General features: G+C 32.5%; 1 protein-coding gene across 2 annotated transcripts in view; it reads right to left on the bottom strand.

The window, feature by feature from the left end:
• Positions 1-19,329, bottom strand: part of N (neurogenic locus Notch protein) — a 358,480-nt gene that overhangs the window by 199,150 nt on the left and 140,001 nt on the right. For both annotated transcript variants that reach the window (XR_014925512.1, XM_085486314.1), the window contains exons 3-4: positions 16,624-16,895; positions 12,774-12,969 (exon numbers count right to left, since the gene is read on the bottom strand). Coding sequence is in view for 1 of the 2 variants with exons in the window: in XM_085486314.1 (XP_085342440.1) it covers positions 12,774-12,969; positions 16,624-16,895 (468 nt within the window). In the remaining variant the exon portion in view is untranslated. The remainder of the gene's footprint in view (positions 1-12,773; positions 12,970-16,623; positions 16,896-19,329) is intronic.

Here is a 19,329-nt window from a genome sequence, read left to right as displayed (position 1 = left end):
AGGAAAAAACGCGACGAGAAATTTTCATCTGTTCTCTTTATGATTATTATGCGGTGCAAATATAATTCATTTTCGCGAGGAAGAAAAATGCGAATCGTGAGACAATCTGGTATTGGAAGAATTTATAAGTTTCCCTAATTAATATTTATCGCGCATATTAATAATAAATATTAATATGCAATTTTTATTATGCACATAGTAAAATTAATCGAACATATTTTGTATCTTATTATGGTATATATTAATTTTTTATTGTGATAAATTATCTATTAATCAGAGAAACTTTTATAAAATGTGTCCCACGGTTACCATGAGAGATTTTCAGAGTAAATTCTATAAAAAAAAAACTCATATTCTTATTAAAAAGTTGAATTATCTATTTTCATATTATGTAATGTGATATTTATTATATAATTATGTCAAACTTTCTTCATTAAAATTGTGAGAAAAATATTTTCTATATTTTACAAATATTTTCTTATATACATAATAATTTAGCAAATTAGTATTATACACTAAAAAAAATTTATTGAATTTAAATAATTTTATTTCAATACTGCCTTATAAATCATTTATTTAAAATTATAACAAAATATTTATTCGATATAAGAAAATCCTTTTTAAAACAAATATTTATTGTTTCAAATAAATGATTAAGCCAGTATTATATAATTATGTCAAACTTTCTTCATTAAAATTGTGAGAAAAATATTTTCTATATTTTACAAATATTTTCTTATATACATAATAATTTAGCAAATTAGTATTATACACTGAAAAAAATTTATTGAATTTAAATAATTTTATTTCAATACTGCCTTATAAATCATTTATTTAAAATTATAACAAAATATTTATTCGATATAAGAAAATCCTTTTTAAAACAAATATTTATTTTTTCAAATAAATGATTAAGCCAGTATTAAAATAAAAATATTAATTTAATAATTTTTTTCAGTGTACCTCAAAAATGGTAAAATACTATAAATATTAATGAATATTACATAAATTAAGTGCAGAATGAAGAGTATATAGCGCAAGACTTGTTCCTCGAAAGAATTGAGATATCTTCGCGCCGCAATCTCTCATTCACACGTCTTGATGAACATACATTAGCAACGGAGCACGTCGTATGACAAGATGCCACATGACGGCTCTCTCTCTCTTTCTCAAGTCCCGTGTGTATACATGAGATACTTTTACTTGTTGCGCAAGCGTTCCGCGCTATTATATCTCGCGTCGCGAAATGTAATTTGCATTTTTTTCCATCGCGGCGACGCGTGCGCGCTTCCGTTTTCACACACTCGAGGTGGAAGTCGACACGGAATGACTCAGTCCGGCAATTTTCTCGGACCTCGATCGAACATGATTATCCTATCGATTATCCTATTCAGTTTGCATTATAAATAGTCAACGCGCGCGTTCGATATATATAGCGTAACTAGAATAGACTAGCACCAGCAATTATCGTTTCGACAATCTCACTCTGAGTCGTGATTGTATAATCAAGAATCATGCTATATTAATCGCGCAAATATTGAACGATATGTGCATACATTTACCATAATTAAATCCATTATCAAAGAGGAAAATATTTTTTTTCCATTCATTTACATTTTTATCGTTGCATATGATAGCATATTTAGCGTCTTTCATTTTCTGCTAGGAAAAATGTACGTGTTAAAAATCGATGTATTAAAAAATTAAATTAGTTTGAAGTGTTAGTGATAATATAAAACATTAACATATATTTCTTAGTCTTTAAAAAATAAATATATTGAAAAATTGACTCCTTTTCCAAAAACAAAAACATTTAAAAATGCACTCAAAAGTGAGCACATGTTTTATTAAAAATAAAAAAATATGAAAAATTCACTTTTAATTGACAGATAATACTTGTTATGTATACGTTTGAAAAATGTATGTGATTAACGATTTCCTCATCGTCTATGAATATACACAAAATAGAGCGACAAGTGATTACAGATGCGAGTATATCATTATCAACTGCAAAAAAAACGAAAGAATTCACCCTTGAAAGTCTGATTTCTCTTGTTCGACACACTTGGATGACGACGTTACTACGATTAATCGCTCGATTCGCTCTTCAACAATGTGTGAAACTTATCCTCGATTATTCTGACATATTTAACAAGCCGTAAATGAAGATTTACGTAATTATGTCAATCGATTTCAATTCTTTGTAAGACACGTGAGGTCATGAGCAATATACATATAATAATGATTCCTAGAATATAATTACGATGAAATCATTGATATATGAAAAAACGATCTTCCATTAATTCGCGAAAATACGAGATAAATTATATAAAGAGAATAACTTTAATATAATTAATAATTATATATAATAATAATTATTATTATATATAATAGAAATATTTTATAGGATTTATAGAATTTTTTAGATACAAAATACAATAATGAATTATTCAATATTATTAAACATCGAATTTAACAAAATAATATCGGACTAAAATTTTGTTTCCATGTTCGCGGAAACGTTTGTCGACAAATATATATGCCTGAGACAGTCAGTGGATGATAAATAAGGTTGGCCAAGAATTCCATTAATTATTCCCGACCCTCGAATGACTCGCGTTTTTATTGCACTCAGCACGTACTTTTTTCCCTTTGGAAAATCGCCGAAGAGATGCAGCGTTGAAAACGCTATCTCGATGAACATTAATCAGATCTACGAGATTCTTTCGGTTCATAAATAAATGATGAAAAAATATAAAAATATAAAAAATTAAAAATCCCTTACGAGGATTCTCTTACAAGAACTATTTTACAAAAAGTAATAAATAAGTAATAAATAATATAAATAACCAGGAAAATGCTGGCAGCGACATTATTGTGTATTCCATATAGAAATAATATAAAAACGTGCAAAACCGCCATTAATCAATTCGAAATTTGTAAAAAAAATCCTTATAAAGATTTATATTTTTTTATTTGTTTTCTTAAAAAAATTAAAACTTATAAGAATTAATATATTAATATAAATCCTTATAAAGATTTATTTTTTTTAAATAAAATAAAATATAAATCTTTTTCTTAAAAAAAATTATACTAATATAAATTCTTATAAGAATTTTTTTAAAAGAAAGAAAACATGACGAGATAGGATATAAATTTAAAGCTTGCCTCAAGACGCATAGAGTGTCTCCTAAGCAGAGGCAGATGTTTTGCGCTCATATACGTTGCGCGAATTAATCCGACACGTCCGCTCGCCGAGTTTCCGATTAAAACGAGCGCCGAGAATGACGGTCGTCACGCTAAAGCATATCTCGCGATATATGTGCCCTTCGTGCGAGAGATACGCATAGTTTTTCTCGCGAGGCCGCACGCCAGATGCGTGAGGTGGCGCGTTGTAAATTTCCCCCAGCACCCGTTTGCGCAACTGCATCCGTTCTAAGACTGTTTATTCTCACATAAATTCATCTAATCCGGATTTCCTCTGCCTTCGCGTATCAACATTCGCTTATTGAAAATGAGATTTGCATTTCCCAACCGTACGATTATAAATTATTTAGAGAAAGTGTTACGTGATACGCGCCGCTGTGTATTTGTAAAGCTTGATTTAAATATGTAAAAGATTTTTTTTTTTTTTTTTTTTCAAAAAAATTAAGTCCTTATAAGGATTTATATTAGTATAATTTTTTTTTTTTAGAAAAGGATTTATATATTTTATTTAATTTTTTCAAAGAAAAATTAGATCTTTATAAGGATTTTTAATTTTTTCTTTTTAAGAAAAATAAAAAAATAAATATAAATCCTTATAAAGATTTAATTTCTTTTTTAAATTAAATAAAATATAAATCCTTCTCTTTAAAAAAAATTAAATCTTTATAAGGATTAATATATTAATTCTTATATAAATATTTAAAAATTTTGTTTTAAGAAAACAAAAAAAAATAAATATAAATCCTTATAAGAATTTTTTTAAATTTTAAATTGATTAATGGCGGTTTTTACATTTCTTTATTTCTATGGAATACACAATAATTCCGCCGCCAGTCTTTTTCCTGCTTATTATTTAAACCAGTCCTCTGAAGATGAATATCACGAAAATACATATAGTAGAATTTTGAATCGTGACGTTTTACAACGTAAGACGAAATCTCCGCCTCCGGGATGGGAATAGTAATATTCTACGAGACAGATATCGGCCTGACAGCTCGATGACTCTCGCTGTAGTAGACAAATCTTCACGGTACTAACGAGCGGACGCGTTATACGGCAAAATCCGAAAATCTGCCATAACCAGGCTGGTCACGTAGTTATCGGTGGCTATCAGAGAAAAACGGGTTCTTCGAATCGCTCAAGATTTCTCATTTTTTCCCCCCCGAGAAAACGACTCCTGCTTCGCGACCGCTAACGACCCGGGCGTGACCCTCGTCTAGGTCTTCAACGCGCGGAAAGCGGCCTCTCTAAGGATGAAACATATAAAACGCGGTTGACGTTCAGGATCGTACGTGCTAGCGGCGACGAAGGAACAACAAAGTGAGCAAGATTGTGAGAACGCTTGGCTCACAATTTCTTCGTTACTTCACTTAAGCGTTACGGAGCGAGGGACATGTCTTGGATACGCCTAATGTAATCTTCTAGCCCTATCTTCTAAGCTTAATTTACATTTTTTTGACTGTCGAAAAATCTATTCTTTCTGTTAACGTACACCATTTTTCACCGAGTACCATTTACGTGTTTTCGACACATTGACCATTTTTTTATAAGTTACCAAGCATCAAATATTTTTCCCATTATATTTTTTTACACAATATTATATTGTGTATCAAGTGCGGAAAGTTGACAATTGGTCACGAGTGCGGGGGATGCACGAGCCGAAGACGAGTGCGACCACCCCACACGAGTGAACAATTGTCAATCCGCACGTGATACACATACTATTTTGTATTACAAGTGCAGGCAAAGTGTCTTTGTGCGCGTTTTCTGTGCGCGAGGTGGCCGATCGCACGCCGCCATCTTGCGGCGGCACGGTGCGGGAATAGCCGTGGGCAAAGCATTACCCACGGCTTTAGCCGTAGGCAATGGCTTTGAACGCGGCTTATTCACTCACCGCGTCGTCGTTAGATGGCGGCGTGGGAAATCGGCCGCTTTCCGCACAGAAAACACGCACGCAAAGTGCCACTTTGCCTGCACGTGTAATACAAAGGCCTTTTGTAATTTCTTTTGGACGGGAAAAAACTCCCACACATTTTTAACACATTTTAATGCATTTAAATAAATTGCTTTGGGTACCTTGGTACTTGTTCATGGGTAGAAGGATTAAGGGAATCCTAAACATCCTTGAGAAGTCTGTTGTTTTTTTCTGTTTTATCGGCAAAATGTGAGGTTAGATAAATCTATTTATTCTTTTTATTGACAATTTGTACGTACAAAATACGACCAGGGCGGATAAAAGAATATAAGTGAATGTTTAGATATCAATTTGGAAACCTAGTAAACGAGAATAGCTCATCTTACATTTGCATGCATATGTGTGCACATGTAAGATGAGCTATTCTCGTTTACTAGGCTTTCAAATTAATATCTAAACATCTATTTATATTCCTTTATCTAATGCCAAATCCGCCCTGGTCTTATTTTGCACGTACAAACTGCCAATAAAAAAAATAAATAGATTTATAGTTCATCTAACTTCACATTTTGTCGATAAAACAGGAAAGAAACAAGAGACTTCTCACGGACGTTTAGAATTCCCTTAATAGGATTTTTTCTTTCTAAAAAAATACAAATCATGCAAGAAATACATACAGAAACCAGAAAGAGAATTTTTAAATAGTGTATTATATTTTTGATAACGTCGATATGAGGAACTGACGCAAAGTTCTTGACATTTGGCGAAAAGGCCAGGTGTGAGCTTCAGCTAGGAGCTCCGAGGAATTTGACCTCACGGGGTCAATATGTAACCCGTTGCAGGGCCCGAAAATTGCTGCGGAGGCCGCGCTTGATCAAGATCCGTCGTTAATCCATCCCGGGGTTAAGGAACACCACCGGTCTTCGTTTTGCCTCTCTCGCCTCCGCTCAATTAAATTCTACTTCAGGGAGATTATTTCATAAATCACATCCTGCCTCGCGAGAGAACACACGTGCAGACGGTCCTCCTACCAGCTTTCTCACCCACTTGTTCCTTCGCCACATAACAATTTGCCACTATTATTTGAAGGACGAGAGGCAAAAGCAAGATCATTAGGACACGTTTACTCCTTATAGGTCAATTTAAGCGCGAGAATTCTCGTCGCTCGATAGAATTAGACATCTACGAACTTTAATCAAGGTTTATTTTAATGACTATAATAATAATTATAATTATAATATAATAATATAATTATTTATTATAATAATTATAATAAGAGGATCTTACATTTTTATTTTCTTGTTTCATCAAAAAGCTTCATTAAATAAAATTTTTTTAAATTCTGTCAAAGTAGTCGAATGTCGAAGATCAAGAGAATAAGAAGCAGCTTTCGAAGCGCATATTTTTGAATTTTGCTTGCGCTCGCAAAGTGTCCGACGAGATTTTCGCGGGTTAAATTTTTTGACGGGTTCAATTCAATTGTACTTTTACGTCGAAATGTTTCACGATGCCCGTTTCGCCCTCACGTCACGGCATTACGGTATCCGGGTACGGTATCTCCTACGTAACAATTTAATAGTACAGTATCTCCCGTCCGACACCACCTGGCAGTCAGGTATGCCACATCAAACTCTTTATTAGGCCCCGATTGAACGTTGCTGCGGCCTCGCTGCCGTGAAATCGGCGGCAGAGCGTTCGCTTCTCGCCGCATCTTCAAGCGCGTACCAAAAGTCGTGATTGCACTGATCTTGATTAATTCAGATCTATATGTTCTCGTTTCTCCAATAATATCTACATGCGCGCATATATAAACGTGATAATTTTTTTCATTTTTTATTCATCCATAAATTTTAATTTTTCCTTAAATTGACTTACAATATTTATTATTAAATTAAAATTTAAAAATTCAATTGAAATTGAATATTTTAATTATTTCTCTTCAAACAATTTATTTTTATCAGCTTATTTATATTATAATTTATTTTTATTTACTATTTTGGAAAGAACAAATTTCTTGATACTTAAATCGATAATTTGCTAAACTTTAACATGAAAAAAATAAATATGTCATTTTTAAATATGCCACATTTTCGATTTAAATAGAAAAAATAATTTGTTCAAATATGTATTATTTTTGTTGCGGTTACAGGGAAATGTGAACGATGCGTTTCCATGTAATAATGAACGAGACATAAAAGAAAAACGAGCACGATATTATCGGGTAACTCCGCGATTAACCCCTCTGCAATATTTATTAAGACGGTCGAACCCCGATTATACATCCTATCTCTCACACTGTATTTCTCCTTTACTTCATAATTTCAGCGAATAACCAGGTATCCCCATGATCAAGAGCGTCACGACGGTCTTTCTTTGTCCTAATTCTTTCTTCAATCTTTGTTGTATCTGTATATGTGCGTTTCTTTTCTATTATATTTGCATTATACCAAGTTGTTAACTAATTTTAGTTTGTAAATTATTTCTCTTATTATTAATTGTTTTATTTATTTCTACTATTTGTCATTAAAAAATGTAAATATATAAAATAAGTTAAAAAATGTAAATTAATAAAAATATATTTTTAAACAATCTCCTAATTTAAATAAAATTCTTGCCGAACTTAGAAGACTGTCCTAAGGACACATTTACTTTTATTTTACCAAACTTTCGGACCTATATTTTTCTCGCCTATTTTTCTCCATATGTAAGTTCGAGATTAATTTATATATGGAACTTATTGTTAGTAATCTCAAACCAAGAGATGCAGTTCCGAAGAATTAATTTTTCGCTCTTGGACTCTTATTGACCGATTTAAAATTCATATATTATTATTATTATTAATATTGAGAGCCGACATATATTTCTTATCTGATTTTACCAAAATTGTTGATTAATACATTAATTACGTGTCGCTTTATTACAGCAACATTTTACTTGTGCAACTTCGAACATTTCTGACAGACCGAAAATGAATACATCGAGGAGTGCAAGAATCTCGGGGATGTCGATGCACCGACAAAGCCTCTCTTCTCGCCATCGATGATCAGAAGTGACTTAAAAGTACACGAGGAGCGTCTTTATATACGCATATGTGTGTATATATATATGTATATATACCGGCGTCGTCGAAACGAGATATAATTCAATATAATGTAGAGACCAGAGCGACATTATCTGGTCCGGTGCAGTCAGCTCGGATTCGAGGAGGACTACTCGATTAATCTCGACCCGATCTCAACAAAGCGCGGATTTATGGTCTTCTCGAAGGGCCCGAGAGAGCCTCGAGTCCTCACCAGACCCGAAACCTGTTTTTTGGCGAGCTCGTTTCTTTTCCGCGGTAAATTTCTTTCTTTTTTCCCCTCTTTCTTCCCGAGAGATTCTGTTATACTTTTTTCCCCTCTTTTTTATGCCAATCTTCTCTCTCTCTCAGACCCCGGAGACCGGAACTCGTGCCACCGCGCGCGAATCAGCGGACGGGATCTTCCACCTTTTGATCTTCCATCGTCTTGATTCCCGTATTTCCATCTTTCGTAGCTTCCGAGAAGCCGTCTCATTATTACCTCGTGCCATTATCTCTCGTGTTACCAGAAAGCTCCTCGAAACGCACGCACAAGCCGGAGATATTCCCCTTTCTCTCTCTCTCTCTCTCTCTCTCTCTCTCTCTCTCTCTCTCTTCTATATACCTTTTATATCTTTTCTCTCCGAAAACCGCTCCGGAAAAAAATTCGGATCTTATTAATAAAATTAATATTCATTTTCTCTAATAGGGTGTCCAGCAGATTCAATGAAAAACATTCCCTGACTTATTCAGATTTTCCAAGACTAGAAATGAATTTCTTCCCTTACTTTTTAGTATTATTATAGTCAATATATAATAGCCATGTTATAGTCAATATCTAATAGTTATATTATAGTCAATATATAATAGTCATATTATATATATATTGTAGTCATATTATAGTCAATATATAATAGTCATATTATTAATATAGTCATATTATATATATAGTAGTCATACTATTTAACAATATTTTAATGTTAGTCATATTATAGTCAATATATAATAGTCATATTATTAATATAGTCATATTATATATATATATATATATATATATAGTAGTCATATTTATAACAATTTAACGATATTTTAATGTTAGTCATATTATAGTCAATATATAATAGTCAATAAATCGATTTTAACCAACACAGAAAATTAGCATGCTGGGAGTCAAGAAAAAGTTTAAATTTATTTAATAAAAAATTTCAAATTATTGAAACAAATATAGAATAATATGAAAAATCCAGATAAATAGTAAAATTTCCTAACTTTTCCCTGAAAATTCTAGATTTATAAAATTTCCTGACAATTAAGAGTTTAACTAGGCTCTGTAATATATAAATATAAATTTAACATATATAAGATAGGCAATAAGAGCCAAATCGCGGATGACAGTGCGTTATTCTAAACGAAACTAAATTTTTTCGTTAGAATTAAATACCTGTGCCCAAGGCACCAAATTTTTACTTGGACACGGCCAAGATATAAAATTGGAATAATCTCTACAAGAGATTTTTAATTCCATGTATCCCCTATTCCCCCTAAAGAAATTTGGGATGGAATTAAAAATCTCTTGTAGAGATTATTCCAATTTTATATCTTGGCCGTGTCCAAGTAAAAATTTGGTGCCTTGTGCACAGGTATTTAATTCTAACGAAAAAATTTAGTTTCGTTTAGAATAACGCACTGTCATCCGCGATTTGGCTCTTATTGCCTATCTTATATATGTTAAATTTATATTTATATATTACAGAGCCTAGTTAAACTCTTAATTTATACACGCTGGCTTAAAGGCGTTTATTTACCAACATTAATATATATAACAGAGAAAAGTATAGAATCGAAAGGATCTGAATAGCTCAGTTGGAAGAGCAGTCGCCCGGCAAGCGAAAGGTCTCGGGTTCGATTCCCGATTCTGCGACTTTCGGATCTATATTTTTCTCTCGCACTTTATTTCTTTAGGGAGAATAGGGGATACATGGAATTAAAAATCTCTTGTAGAGATTATTCCAATTTTATATCTTGGCCGTGTCCAAGTAAAAATTTGGTGCCTTGTGCACAGGTATTTAATTCTAACGAAAAAATTTAGTTTCGTTTAGAATAACGCACTGTCATCCGCGATTTGGCTCTTATTGCCTATCTTATATATGTTAAATTTATATTTCCTGACAATGTCCGGTTTTCCAGATTTCCGCTAGACACCCTGGAATCTTATTAATAAAATTTAACATTAATTTTTTCTGATACTTCCCCAATCTTCTTACGTCTTTACGATCGCACTTTGTGTTTTCGGCGAGCGAAACGGAGGCAATTTTTGACGCCGAATTAGGGACAAATCAATAATGGGCCGTGGGATCGAGCCCGATGGATCCTCGTTGCTTCGCGTACCGTGTTCAATTGGTAATTCCGACGAGGAGACCGACGCGATGCATCGTCGACACGTCCTCCTACGTCGAGAGATGCGTTTCTTTCTCTTTCTCCGAATGCAACGACATTTTTTTTGAGAAACCGACCGGTGGCGACCGGTGCGTCTTTGTGTTGCCACAGCCGCAACCGAGCAAGCTTCTCTCCCTATACACTCGTTCTACATATGCAGATCCCGATTGCTCGTAGAATCGATTATCCGCGGCTTCGATCGTGACCGTGCAGCACGTTCACGCGATGCACGCGCGCAAGCGCAGCAACAAACTCGGACAAATGAGAGATTCTGTGGCCTCGCCTCGATATATACGCGATCTCAAACTGTTAATTCCTTTTATCGAAAAAAGGTTACATGTTTATCATTACACTGAAAAAATTGTAGGTATTCTCATTTTAAGAATTTTTAGTTTATTTTTTAGTTAGATCAGTCTGCCCCTCTTTAAAAATTAGTATCAGATATTCATAATTTATATATAAAAATGTAAACAAAATAAAGTTTATTTTTACATAAACCGTACTGTTCTGCACTGACAAATAAATTTATTGAATGTGAATATTTATTTCAATACTGTCTTATAAATCATTTGTTTGAAATTAATAATACTGATTTGACATGAAAAAATATTTATTTGATATAAGAAAATTCTTTCCAAAACAGATAAATATTTATTTGTTTGAAATAAATGGTTTAGTTGGCATTAATAAAATAAATATTTATTAATTTAATTTTTTTTTCAGTTTAGAAATACTTAAAAATATCTGTTAAAAAAACTTTATAATATACATATATTCACATTTTTTTAAAATTGTTATTGCTCAGTTTAAAAATTTTTCGCTTATTTCTAGAACATCTTGCTAAAAATCCTGTCTAAAAATAGACTCTAAAAAGATTAAAAGGAAACGACATAAAAAAATACTTTTGCTATAAAAAAAAACAAAGAAGATATTTTTAATTCTAAAAACGCTAAACGACTTACTTAGACTATCTTTTAAGAGGGATTTTATAGTACTCTTACTTTGAGAATACAATTTTTCGAGGTAAAAGACGCATCAACAGCGATGTTCTGCTCTCTCAACTAGCGACTTAAAAAGACCCTGCTGTGAGTTCCTCAGCAAGTCAAGCTTTATTCGAGAGAAGGGAATCTCGATTCAAGTCTTACTTATCGAAATACGTTTCGTATTGAAGGAAAAAAACCTATTCGATTCGAGTCGAGTGAATGTCGCGTTAATACCTATACAAGTTGAATAATCTTCCCCAAGAGACACTGACGTATGAAGATAATTAGAAAGTCCGGTTTCCCTCGAGGTATCTCGAAGGCAGCAACATTCCATTGATAATCGTGTATCTTCAATGTTTACGCTTTACAACGCTCGATTTAAAAAAAAATGTCCCCGAATTCCGATCGAAATATAGCTCGCTTCGTTGCACACGAGCATGTAATCGCTTCCGAGACGCGATAAAAGCGATATGTATATAATCACGGTTTAGCTATAACCAGTTACGACAGTCAGCGACATTTTGCGTACAATATTTGAGGGCGCATGCGCTAACTGTACTATCAAAAATATGGCGGCGCCCACATATGACGCGTACCTAACCTCCGTCTTTTGTTTTGGATAAATTAATAGAGATCATTTGTATTTTTTCAAGAAATAATATTCAAACCATAATGGGATTTTCTTGGGTTATGTGTAAAAACATATATGGACGAAATCCAGAAATTTTATTTATTATCACCATATATTAAGATTTTTTAAAGATTTAAGACAATTTGTAATGTTGCATTTATAAATGACGATTTTAATATTATAGAGTACATATGAGTACTTGAAAAATTATTAAATCATCTTTTTTGTATTCTGTATCTTTGAATAACGCGCTTTTATACTATCAAGAACATGGTCACGTGATTAAGGGACAGGAACATCAAAGATTCCGACGCTACTGTCGTAACTGGTTATAGCTAAACTGTGATATTTAGGTCTGTTCTTATTAGCTGAACTGGCTATACACTAGTACAGAGGTTACATTTTTCCTTCCATTGTCGAGCAAAAAAGGTAACCTCTGAACTAGTGTAGCCAGTTCAGCTAAAAGGAACAGACCTATAATGCATACGCTTTATACTTATTCAATAATACGGTTGCGAAACTTGAAGATTGTGTTCGACTTACTTGTACGACCCGTGGATATTTTTGCAGGTCCCGTGTCTGCACGGGTTCCTGTCGCACTCGTCGATGTCGTCCGTGCAATTCGGCCCGGTGAAGCCAGGTGCACACGTGCACTTGTAACTGTCCTCGAGCGAGCGACACTCGGCCCCGTTTCGACAGGGCGACGAGGCGCAGTGATCCTGTCGTTCGCAGTGCTCGCCTAAAAAAGAAAAAGGGGCAATGTTGTTCAATACACGTCTCTCTTGTACCGAGGCGGGTTATTATGCGCGACCCGAAAAACGAGCTTGCACATAAGGATTAATATCGGGGACTCGTATCGCGATGCAATTTGAAGGAACGAATGCTCCCCGGTGATCTCGTTGGATGACTTAATCTTCATTCTCTGTCAAATGAATGTTATTTTAATATAATTTGAAGCTTTGCGTTCTATACGAAAATGTTAATTGAGATCAGGATGGTAAAAATTTAGGAAAATATTTTATGTGATTTTAAGATAATTAAAATATCTAATCTAAAATAAATAGTATATTGTGTATCAAGTGCGGAAAGTTGACAATTGGTCACGAGTACGGGGGATGGACGCACGAGCCGAAGGCGAGTGCGACCACCCCACACGAGTGAACAATTGTCAATCCGCACGTGATACACATACTATTTTGTATTACAAGTGCAGGCAAAGTGGCTTTGTGCGCGTTTTCTGTGCGCGAGGTGGCCGATCGCACGCCGCCATCTTGCGGCGGCATAGTGCGGGAATAGCCGTGTTCAATACATTTCCTACGGCTTCAGCCGTGGGCAATGACTTTAAACGCGGCTCAGCCGTAGGCAATGGCTTTAAATGCGGCTTATTCACTCACCGCGTCGCCGCTAGATGGCGGCGTGGAAAATCCTTTCCGCACAGAAAACACGCACACAAAGTGCCACTTTGCCTGCACGTGTAATACAAAATATATAGAGAATAATTTAAATTTTCTATATTACTTTTTTTCACAATTGACTATATACTGTATTGTAAACTTGTTAGTCTCAGTTTAACTATAATAGCAAAAACGATAGAAAATTAAATAAACCAGAACCTCAAATAAAAATTTTACTTTTTTAATTATTCTAAAAACTTGTTAATATCACACATGCTTTGTAAAGTTATAAAAATTAATATATACACATAATTTGTTTTTAAAAATAAGGTTCACTAAATTCTTGATAATTTTTTAATCTTTAGCAACTGCAATTCATTCTTTCTTTCTTTGATAAAATGTACACTTATATTGATAAGTATCAATCATACGTAAGATTGAGAAAAGTAAGCGCAAAAGGAAAGATAAAATAAAAATTTGCAGATGAAGATTCCAGCGGAGATAAGAATAAATTAGCTCGGCATTTCTTGCCGACTAGCAAGTAGAGACGTTCCTTAAAATGGCGATAATGTCAGACGCATGTATCTACGGAGTCGAGCGTCTCTTCCTCCTCCCAACTCTACTCGCGAGCTACTGATTAGCGGAACTAATTACCAGAGTCGCTACTTGTTCCCTCGTGGTCAAGATGTCTTTGCTTCTGTCCGCTACAACTCACGCGCGGTGCTCATTTCATATACATTTTAGAAATCAATTATTTCTCATTTTATTTAAATTATATATTTTTTTCTAGAGGTATATATAAAATAGAAAATTTACAAAATTTTTAATCCAACGGGGTAAATAAACTAAAATTGCACCAAAAAAATTATATTCTAAGCGCCAAGAGAATCCTCTTAATTTAAGATGATATTCTTAATTTATTCTTATTTTTAGAAAAAAATATACTAAAATTTAGAGGAATTTCTTAAATTAAGAGGATCCTCTTGGCGCTTAGAATATAATTTTTTCGATGCGATTTTATGCATTAATACTAATTATTTTTATTTAATTTACACATTGGATCAAATTTAAAAATTTTTTAATTTTCTATATGTACATATATATACTTCTAAAAAATTTACAAAATTTTTAAATTTAATCCAAATCAAAATAATTAAGAGTTGATTTTATGCATCAGTAATTATTTTGGTTTCGCTGATACGTCGAATAAAAATTTTATAAGTTTGAGATTCAACGTGTCAACAAATCAAAATAATTAATGTCGATGCATAAAATTAACTACACTGAAAAAAAAAAGATTAAATTAATAAATATTTATTTCAATATTGCGTAATAAATAATTTATTTGAAACAAATACAATTTATCTGTTTTGAAAAGGATTTTCTTATATCAAATAAATATTTTTGAAATCAATATTATTAGTTTCAAGTGAATGATTTATTAGGCAGTACTGAAATAAACATTTATTCGAATTCAATAAATCTTTTTCCGTGTATTTATTTTCAATAATGATAAATTTATTTCTTTCAGACTAAGAAAGAGTTTACGTGCAGGAAACTGAGCACCACTCGTGCAAAGATACCGCCGCAGAGAAATACCGCATTCTCCGCCAATTATCCTACGAGTACACACTTCAACTTGCCTTCCTTCCTCCTCCTTCCTCTCTTTCGCTCCTTTCCGTTGTTACTCTTTTCTTTCGAAAGTCCTCCGTGGTTCTAGATTTATTTGTCGAGCACGTGCTTTAGTACTTTAGCACGTAGAGACGGTCGTAAAGGACGTAATCGTATAGCTTAGCATAGGTCGACTTCCGCGACTTCATATTGAAATTAATATACATATAATTGATTTTCTGTGTCGTAAAAAAATTACGCGAATATCCGATGCATAAATAGTATTGTACCTTTTCATAGCGCGAGAGAATGCAAATTGCGGTTGTAGCTTGGTGTCGGCATTTCTTTACGACGTGCAACACAATGCAAATTGGGAGGGAAAGAAGGAGAAAGAAAATTGCAACACGTTTTATCGTCTATCTATTAACCTTGCTATTCAACCTACGCCAATCGATAAGCATATTTAAATATTCGATGATTAACGCGCAACCTATTCATTGTCCAGCTTACGCAATTATACCTATTAAAGAATCCGCATAGTTTCCCATTCACACCTTTGACAATTACGAGCTGATTTGATTAAACCTTATCGATTCAGTCACTTATGTATGTATGCAAGATTACTAATTTTGTGAATAATTTATTTATTATTCTATAGTAATAGATTTATTTATTTCTAAAACAAATTTTATTATATCTTCAAAAAAAAAATAAAAAAATTATTTCTCTCTTATTATAGTCCTTTTTAAATTAGTTAAATAATTTATCAAATAAAAAAAAATTATTAAAATAAAAAAAATAATTTTCAAAATAAAAAATAATTAAATATTATTTACTATTCTTATGATAATAGATTTATTAACTGATTTTATTATATTCCCAAAAAATAGAAAAATCATTTTTCTCTTGTTTATACACAGTTGAAAAATTTCTAAATTTTTAAATTTAACAGATATCACACGTCCCAAACGGTCCACAGAAATTTTTGTATTACTTTTTGTATTAAAAATCTAATATGGATATGTTAAATAGAGACAAAATTTTAACACAAAATAAATATAATATTTAATTATTTTTTATTTTGAAAATTTTTTTTTTATTTTAATTATTTTTTTTATTTTATAAATTTTTTAACTAACTTAAAAATGACTATAATAAGAAAGAAATAATTTTTCTATTTTTTTTAAGATATAATAAAATTTGTTTTAGAAATAAATAAATCTATTACTAGAATAATAAATAAATGCAAAACATCAAATAACTTAAAAGGAATTTTTAACAAAAAAAACAAATTTTTCTACTGTGTAAAAATTAAAATTGATTTCAATAAGTTATATAACAGGTCCTATTTCTGGTGGTAAGTGTAAAAATGCGAATTGTTTACTCACCTGTATAGCCGGTGCTGCACGTGCACACGTACTCGTGCAAAGACTTGAGATTGCATGTGGCACCGTTGAGGCAGGGCGAGGAGTCGCAGGCATTCTCGATAGGGATTTCGCATAGACTGGCGGTGAAACCCACGGGACAGGAGCACGCGAAGGACGGGGTGCCACCCCCAACGCTCTCGCGCACCCTGCACGAACCGCCGTTTTGGCAGCGCGATCCCGTGTAGCACGGATTCAAGTGCTGACAGTACTCTCCCACGTATTTCGACGTGCAACTGAAACAGAATTATGATTATGTGATTAATACTTTCTTACAATCATTTTGTACGAGAGATTAATTTTATTTAAATAAATTATAATATATTATAATTCTGGAGAGAATTAATATTTCGATACTTTTCAGTATTTTATAAATTGCAAATCAATTAAAAAAATTTTTTTTTATAAAATATAGGACGCTTAAAAATTTAGTATGTCTCAATAAAATACATTTTCATCAATTTGCAGATTTATCGCAATTTTCATGATCCTGTTCTATAATTGTTAATTTTAAAAATTATATATATAATTAAATTATTTTATATAATATCGAATAATAAATATTAAATAAAATTAAGTAATTAAAAATATAATTATGTAAATAAAATATATCTATAAATATCACATTAAATTTTTTCTCGGCAATAAACCTATAAACTTTTGAAAATTTCTTCGACATTACTTATTTCAGCGATTTATTTTCAAGAACTTAAAAAAATTCAAGTTTCTTTTAAAATATCATTACATTTCACTCTAATTTTGTATAACAAAAGAAGGAAGAAGAAGAAAAACAGCATCTCGATCGACTCAGATGTCAGCTGGGCGTTCCGAGGGCAACCATAATGCGTTTCTCGCGAAAAAGTACGATCTCTTATTGCGGTCGAGACTTCCACGAACGATCCAGAGAGATGAAAAGCCGGATTGGCTCCGCGTATCATTAAATTCACCATAAATACTTAAGAGTTCGCGCGCGCTACATCTCTTAGAATCCCTGCAAAATTCACCGCGTGAATGTCGGCATGAGAAAAGGGTGGGTTTGTCCTTCCAGAACGCAGGAACAAAGTCCTTTCGTGACCTCACTTCGAGGAGAGAAATCCATTCATATAATACGTTTCTCGAATATTCTTCTCGAGATCGGATTTTATTTTCTGCCTTCTATAAATTAAGCGAATTATTTACATCTTCATTACTTCTCGATTAATTATGCCTATCGGAAATAAAAAGCCTCGCTACAAAATGACAGATGCACAAATATACCGTTTCAACAGACGACGAGGTCGACGACCAGCGTCTTCTCAATAAGGAAATTATATTCCCTTCATTCTGTCGGCTTTCGAAACAAAAAAAAGGCGATGTTCTAACGGGCCCTAATGATCGCCAGACGAGAGGCACTTCATATATTGCGAGTTGCGATCGATCACAGCGCTTTTACATGGAAGTCCCATCGATACGAGAAGAAGCCTAGGGGAACTAGTAGGTATCCTTAAGGTAACTTGTTGTCTCCCCTTATGCTTCTTTTTTTTTAATGGCCGACCATAAAGACTTTTCTCGACTGCGCGTCCTTTACGGCGATCTCTCGCGTTGCCTTGAAAGGATCTTCGTTATCTTTCTTACAACACGAGACAAATTGCAGCGCGTTTGTATGAAACGAGTTCACTCGTTTAACGCTCTCGCTTGTTTAACGCGTGCCATATAACGCACACAATGAAAGTGATTCGTTATATTTCAGAAAATAATAATAATAATAATAGTTGCTGAGATTTTCAGAATTATTTCGTATAATTTAATATTAATATTTTATATAAACTATAAACCCATGTAAAATTAATCTTATAAGATATTTGTAAATTTTAAATAATTAATAATAACAAATAATAATAATAAAAATAAATTATTAATAATATATATATTATTAATAATATTAATAATTTTTCCCTAACACTTGAAGTGAATATTTACTTGTTTTGAGTTAAGAGGATGCTACCGTTCTGTTTTACCGACTTAGTTAGGTTAGGTTCACTTTTTATTGAATATATAGATTGAATATATATATTTTATAAATTAAACTTCGGCTCGTATACAAATAAAATATGTGATATAATAAAAGGCCAACTTAACGAGCTTATATGCTATTAATTGAAAAATTTTTATTTATTAATTTACGTCATACTATACAAAAGTTACGATAAACGTTTCGACTGTACGACAGTCTTTCTCAATATCCTAATAATATGTTAAAAAATTAATTTAGTCATATCGACCTTATTATAAATACAACATTTATGAGATTATATGACGAACGCAGTACAAAATTCATATTTGTTGGCATGAGTTAGAGCGTCAGATGCTGTTATATTATGTAACGACACTGTGAACAAATTAATATATCCGCTCAAATATTACATTTAGATTTTTAATAAATAGTATTAACTTACTTTTTTGTCACAAACATAACACTTTTTTTAAAAAAATTATTTCTTTTTACTTAACATAATCACAATGTGTACTTTTTTAAAAAACAAATCGATATCTGTATCTTACAATGTCGGCGCGCTGTATATATACCCAATTTTTAAGATGACGTAGACAATTTTTTTAGAATATCATAATAAGAACCGTCAAGACGCTCGGTGTCCTTTTTTAGGTTGATACTGTTGTTTTCTTCTTTAA

Source organism: Nylanderia fulva, unplaced genomic scaffold, assembly GCF_048542155.1.
Source record: "Nylanderia fulva isolate GAGA-0341 unplaced genomic scaffold, ASM4854215v1 Scaffold42, whole genome shotgun sequence".
In the NCBI taxonomy this organism is placed as follows: Eukaryota; Metazoa; Arthropoda; class Insecta; order Hymenoptera; family Formicidae; genus Nylanderia; species Nylanderia fulva.
The sequence above is the reverse complement of the archived record's forward strand: the minus strand, read 5'-3'. Positions and strand labels throughout refer to the sequence as shown.